Source organism: Rhagoletis zephyria, unplaced genomic scaffold, assembly GCF_001687245.7.
Source record: "Rhagoletis zephyria isolate East Lansing unplaced genomic scaffold, Rhagoletis_zephyria_1.1 Rzeph_scaffold_44791, whole genome shotgun sequence".
NCBI lineage: Eukaryota > Metazoa > Arthropoda > Insecta > Diptera > Tephritidae > Rhagoletis > Rhagoletis zephyria.
In genome coordinates, this window is record NW_016201846.1 from 1 (window position 1) to 2428 (window position 2428).

At 30.6% G+C, this 2428-nt stretch overlaps 1 protein-coding gene across 1 annotated transcript; it reads left to right on the forward strand.

Moving 5' to 3' along the window:
* Window positions 1–293: 293 nt before the first annotated feature.
* Window positions 294–2142, forward strand: LOC108355353 (46 kDa FK506-binding nuclear protein-like; the record flags this gene model as incomplete). Its single annotated transcript, XM_017606515.1, has 2 exons — window positions 294–687; window positions 2034–2142. Coding segments are annotated over 2 exons (444 nt in total), but the record flags the coding sequence as incomplete, so codon positions are not given.
* Window positions 2143–2428: the final 286 nt, after the last annotated feature.

Here is a 2428-nt window from a genome sequence, read left to right on the forward strand (position 1 = left end):
GTGGTGGTGGTGGTGATGGCTTGCGTTGGGAATGATTCAACTCGTAACTCATGAGTTTTTTTTTTTTTTTTTATTAGATCACTGAATGTGAAAATTGAACGCGTGACTCTTAGTGAGCGCATATTGTTCTTGTAAATTTTGCAGGGTATTATGTGTAGGTACACATGAATGTAGATACATATGTTATGTGTCACTTGAGCATTAATTTGTAGGACCTTGCTAACCTTCCCAATTATAATTACACGAGTAATTTTTTTATAGGGGCAGAATATCGTACATTTTCCATAGATTAACGAAAATATAGATGTTTAGAGCTTAGATTTTCTAGTTCTCTCGTTAAAACAAAATACTTGCTCAACGGTTTGGGAAGTTCTCTTGGACTCCTATTCTCCACTTTGGCGCAATTTCGATCTGACTGTGAACTAAAAGGCGTATATGTAATTACGCTCTGCAATACAATAAAAAATAAACGAATAAAGCTAAATTTTTTATTTTCCTCTAACTTATTACTTTTACAGGCAAAACCCGCCGAATCAAAGAAGTCCAAAAAAGAAAAGGCCCCTGCCGCTGACGCTGATTCGGATGAGGATGAAGTTTTAGAAGAGATCATTGAGGGTGATAGTGACATTGAAAGTGATGAATACGATATCCCCTACGATGGTGAAGAGGAAGATCTCGAATGTGACGGTATGTAGTATCTATGTAAAGATTTATGGCCGTATTCATAAAAAATAAAGTAGTTTTTGAAAAGCTTTATAAGGTGAAATTTTTACACCAAATTTTCGATTTATAGAGCACTTAAAGTTTTCGTAATTTTTTTGTAAATTTTGGGTGTAAATATTATTAAGTATAAATATAAAAAATTACACATTACATACATTAATATATATATAGTTATTTACATATTTGAATGACAAAAAAATTAAAGATAACAGTAGTTTTAAAACCAAAAGTATAGCCTTATTGAGTCATATCACTGTTTCGAATGTCGGTAATCATTCTTTCGGCAGTCGTTCGCTGGATTGCGCCGACAAATTTCGACATCTTTCAATAATTTTAAAATTCCAAAGCCACTAAAGAAGTACCACCTTGTAGATTTTATCGCCGCTAACCTCAGGGCGGCAATAAAAATCTAAATTTTCGTCCGAATATAACTGTCATAACGAATATAAAAATTAGGGTTGTTTAAAAAAAACGTACAAAGTCGATACAATTTTGTTATTCATACAACATTTAAAACAAATCTCATGTTTGTAACAATTAAAAACAGAATTGACTATTAAAAATGCCCTCTCACCTTCCATTTACGTTTAATATTGCGGTTAATGTTTTAAAACTTGTTTGGACCTTATTAAAAGGAAAATCTTCGAAAGACGTAAATCGACTACTTGATCAAAATCATTACTTTCGAAGTGATTTTTGAAGAATATAAAAAAGTTTTCTATAAAGCTTTCTTAAAAATCACAAGTAATGCATTTTATTTTGAAAATGTAAATTGAACATTAACTTTTCTCGAATAAAATTGATTTTTCATATTTAAAGGACATATTTTAAAATAGAGGCTTTCTTTTAAACGGCAAAAAGTTTAATGGGTCCATTACGGATGACAACCGAATTCAGTTGCGTTGCCAGTGGCTGAAATTGATTACAGATGGCAACTGCATTTTTGCATGAAAGTTATAGCACCTCTACGGTTAGTCGAGGTGTTGTGATGAGCTAAGGGTATTCATCTAAACACGTAAACTTACAAAACATGTAAATTTAAGAGTTAGGAAGTAAAAATCAAAAATGTATTTTCCTTCACGCCTCATCTACTAATGTTCCAAATTTTGATAAAATGGTGTTAAACCAGATTGAAATACTTTTATTTCGAGTTTAACTTTCGATAAGTTTACCGCATTTAAGCAAATTGATAGATGGTTTACGGAGATTTGTCATGATTTACGAGGCATTTACCCTGCGTAATAGTTTCAGAATTTCTAGCTCTCGCTAAACACTAATGTATAATAATTTCCAAATTTCTTCTATTACAGACGATGACGACGATAACGATGACGGCTCCGGCTCCGACGATCAGGCGTAATAATAATGTAGTAGTCAAAAACCATTTAAATTAAATATAATAAAAAAAAAATCATAAAAATGCAAGAAAACTTAAAAAACAGTAAAACAAACAAAAAATGTAATAACACAAAACCAACAAAAATCGATGAAAAAGGAAAGAAGTATATAATTATTATGTTAAGAAATACTTTTTAATTTCTTATTTTATTTTAATTGTATTATGTGTAATTTTTTTTATAAAAAAATAAGAGATACGATGATGATGCTGATCAACAAAAAAGGCAAAAAACCCACAAACTGCATAATTCTTTCCTTTACTCTTAAGTCTTACGTATGTACGTATATTATCATTTAAATATATAAA